The 3,578-nt window shown below is 43.3% G+C and overlaps 3 protein-coding genes across 5 annotated transcripts in view; all 3 read right to left on the bottom strand.

Moving 5' to 3' along the window:
• LOC123980305 (RLA class II histocompatibility antigen, DP alpha-1 chain-like) overlaps positions 1–2,552 on the bottom strand; it is a 6,041-nt gene extending 3,489 nt beyond the window's left edge. Inside the window, exons 1-3 of the mRNA XM_046064625.1 lie at positions 2,408–2,552; positions 2,080–2,325; positions 73–357 (exon numbers count right to left, since the gene is read on the bottom strand). Coding sequence (XP_045920581.1) covers positions 73–357; positions 2,080–2,325; positions 2,408–2,474 — 598 coding nt within the window. The 5' untranslated portion in view covers positions 2,475–2,552. The remainder of the gene's footprint in view (positions 1–72; positions 358–2,079; positions 2,326–2,407) is intronic.
• LOC123980306 (mamu class II histocompatibility antigen, DR alpha chain-like) overlaps positions 1–2,599 on the bottom strand; it is a 5,216-nt gene extending 2,617 nt beyond the window's left edge. The window contains exon 1 of the mRNA XM_046064626.1: positions 2,487–2,599. The gene's annotated coding sequence lies outside the window, so the exon portion shown is untranslated. The remainder of the gene's footprint in view (positions 1–2,486) is intronic.
• Positions 1–3,578, bottom strand: part of LOC123980308 (H-2 class II histocompatibility antigen, E-S beta chain-like) — a 236,945-nt gene that overhangs the window by 7,875 nt on the left and 225,492 nt on the right. The window lies entirely within an intron of this gene.

Below are 3,578 nucleotides of genomic sequence, written 5' to 3'. Positions count from 1 at the left end.
CAGAAACACAGAGACATTAAACCATCAGGTAATGAGGTGTCTGTCTGTGTGAGTTTAAATAAAGTGTCTCACTCCAGATCCGGGTCAGAGGACTGTCCAGGGCCAGATGTTGGACTGTGCAGCTATAAATGTCTCCCTGCTGTGGGATGAACTCCAGTCTGGACGTCTGTCTGAAGGAACCGTCTGTGTTGGGGAAGGGAACGTTGATGCTGGTTCCTTCAGTCACGTTCTCTCCGTTCTTGGTCCAGTAGATCTTTACAGGAGCAGGATAGAAACCAGTCACATGACAGATCAGCTGGTTCTTCTCTCCGAGCTCCACGTCGTCTCTGGTGTAGACGAGCAGGCTGGAAGGAGGATCTGGACAGAAACACAGATCTTAGTAATATGTCTCATATCAGTCTGCGTCCTCTGATTTCCTGTTCCAGGGCAGATTCGGCCCCTCTGGTCTGGTCGCCATCAGGGACTGTCGAGCTGTGAGACGTTTGCAGGTTTGTAGTTTGTGATATTTACATCGCCAGCTCATTTTCCGGGGCTTCAGCCCTGAATGTAGAAAATATTTTCTGTATTACTACGCAGTAATCTTAATGATGCAGTCCGTCTCGCAGGTCTTCAACGAATGGAAGCTACTCATTATAATGTTACTACATTTAGTTTGACGCTCGTGTGACGTGACCCCCCCACTGTTACTCAGCGTGCCTGCATTCAGAGAGAGGTCTGGTCTCAGCTTCAGGGCTCGTCAGGGTCGACTGAATCGTCTTCAGCAGTAACTTAATGAAAACCTTTATGTAAATAAAAGTTGTCGCTCTGTGTCTCTGTCCTCCTCGCTGAGAGACACTTTGCTCTGTTTGACCGTCTCTCTGCTCCACGATGTCTCCCTCTGAAGCGGCTTCAGTTTCAGACGCTGGGCCGACATGTTTGCTAATTTAATCCTCACTTCTTTTCCAACACGTAAACTTTTTAGAAACACGTGTTTTTCATCGGTGGCTCTGGAGATTTATGACACCTGATGAAAAAGAACCGAATCTCATTGTTTTATGAGAGTTCATTAGATCATAATGTCTTATAAAGTTAATAAAATAATCAGAGAGGCTGCAGAGACTGAAGTCAGACATGTTTGTGTGAAACATGTTTTATATTGAGGGGCCAAACAAACAGTAAAGTTACAGTAATGTTAGAGCAGGTCAGAGCTGCAGGGAGACGCCACATAAAGGTGATCACTAGATATAAAGTCAGTCCGTCCTCGTCTTTGTTCAGACTGAAACATCAAAACATTATTTAACAACATAATGAAATGTAGGGGACACCCGGGACGGTTAAATAGTGTATCTGTTATCTCTGCAACACAGACAGAATGAGTGGTTTAACATATCTACAGAGGCGCTATAAACATGATTTACTCTAACAAAGCGTGTGGAATGAGGACTAAACTGAGCACGTGCAGACTGAATCAGGTGATTTGTAACTTGTTCCTGATTCCAGAAATTGGACATGTTACAACCGTCCCCGGTCTCCCCTACTTAAAATAATTGATTTAACTAGTAAAACAAATCAAACTCAAAGAGACAAAAAGAGAAACCTAAAACACTGAGTGGACACAAGATCATTTAATAATTAGAATCCGCTTGCTGAACTCATGTTTAAACAACTTTCACTTTGTGTTGTTGGCCAGATAAAATTTCACAAGATCATTTTTCAGTGCACCAAAACACGAAGAACAACCAGGCCCCATATTAAAGTGATCTGGTAACATCATAATAGGACTAAGGTAACGTATCCTGTACAATTTTGGCTGTATTATTTTTCTCCCCTTCAAAAATTGCTCTTGAGAAACTTTAAGTTTATGCCCCCCCCCCCCACTGCGTGATGAAGTTTAGCCCCCCCCCCCACTGCGAGATGAAGTTTAGGCCCCTGACTGCATCACAACACGGGGGCTTGAGATAGCGGAACAACTTTCACTGTTAATAAACAATAAATATGTAAAATCCTTTAAACATATTATCACAGCTGTTAGATTAATGCTTTGATTTTCTGACAGACATTTAGACTTTAGAAGTTAAAGAGACACAAGATTATGTTTACCTTTCTCCACAGGGTCCTTGACGGCTTTACGTGAGTTTTTCAGGTTGCCTTTGCAGATCTGTAGATTAGCCTCAGCAGCTTCATAAACTCCTTCCCCATAGCTCACATGATCTACAAAGGGGGGATAAGCATAGACTCCTCTGTTGTTGATGAAGTCTGCGTACCACTTCTCTTCTCCATCCAGAGCATACATGAACTCTCCATCAGAGTCTGAACAGCCGTTGATCCTAATGTCCTCATGTAGACCTGAAGAGAGACCAGGACCAGGAGGATCAGCTGTCTGTTTGATCTGAAGCCTCAGAGTTTAAATCTGAAACATGAAACTTACCGTCAGCTGAGACCCAGAGGACCCAGGAGAGACCGAGGACCAGGACCTTCATCATCTTCATCATCATCACAGCTCTCTGTAGACCTGAACCTGTCTGAGACTCTCTGTAGACCTGAACCCGTCTGAGACTCTCTGTAGACCTGAGACTCCCTGTAGACCTGAACCCGTCTGAGACTCCCTGTAGACCTGAACCTGACAGAGACACTCAGCCAATCAGAAAGCAGATACCACATGATGTCATCAGTAACCAGGTAGACAGACTGCTGTCACCCAGAGTGTGTTCACAGTGAGGTATTAGTACTTTTACTGAAGTAAAGTCTGAATGCAGTACTTGTACTTTGGTACCAGAGTGTGTTCGCAGTGTGGTATTAGTACTTTTACTGAAGTAAAGTCTGAATGCAGTACTTGTACTTTGGTACCAGAGTGTGTTCACAGTGTGGTATTAGTACTTTTACTGAAGTCTGAATGCAGTACTTGTACTTTGGTACCAGAGCGTGTTCACAGTGTGGTATTAGTACTTTTACTGAAGTCTGAATGCAGTACTTGTACTTTGGTACCAGAGCGTGTTCACAGTGAGGTATTAGTACTTTTACTGAAGTCTGAATGCAGTACTTGTACTTTGGTACCAGTGTGTGGTCATATAACCATGTGGCTCCGCCCCTGGGTGATGGAGAATATGTTAGCCTAAATGAATCCACCCCTCCCAGTCATATTAATACTCACATTCCTCGAGGCACAGGCCGAGGAGGTGGAGTTGCAGCTATCTTCGACTCTAGCCTACTAATCAGCTCTAAACCTAAACTAAACTATAACTCATTTGAAAGTCTTGTTCTTAGTCTTTCGCACCCAAGTTGGAAATCACTGCAACCAATTCTTTTTGTTATAGTGTACCGAGCACCTGGCCCGTACTCTGAATTCTTATCTGAGTTTGCAGAGTTTTTGTCAACTTTAGTCCTTAAAACGGACAAAGTTATTATTGTAGGAGATTTTAATATTCATGTGGACGTTGAGAATGACAGCTTCAGTACTGTGTTTATCTCTCTGTTAGATTCCATTGGCTTCTCTCAGAGTGTTCATGAACCGACTCACTGTTTTAACCACACCCTCGACCTTGTTTTGGTGTATGGTATTGAAATTGAACATTTAGTGGTGTTCCCACAGAATCCCTCTT

Source organism: Micropterus dolomieu, linkage group LG12 (assembly GCF_021292245.1).
Source record: "Micropterus dolomieu isolate WLL.071019.BEF.003 ecotype Adirondacks linkage group LG12, ASM2129224v1, whole genome shotgun sequence".
NCBI classification, from domain to species: domain Eukaryota; kingdom Metazoa; phylum Chordata; class Actinopteri; order Centrarchiformes; family Centrarchidae; genus Micropterus; species Micropterus dolomieu.
This window is presented reverse-complemented; position numbering and strand designations above follow the sequence as displayed.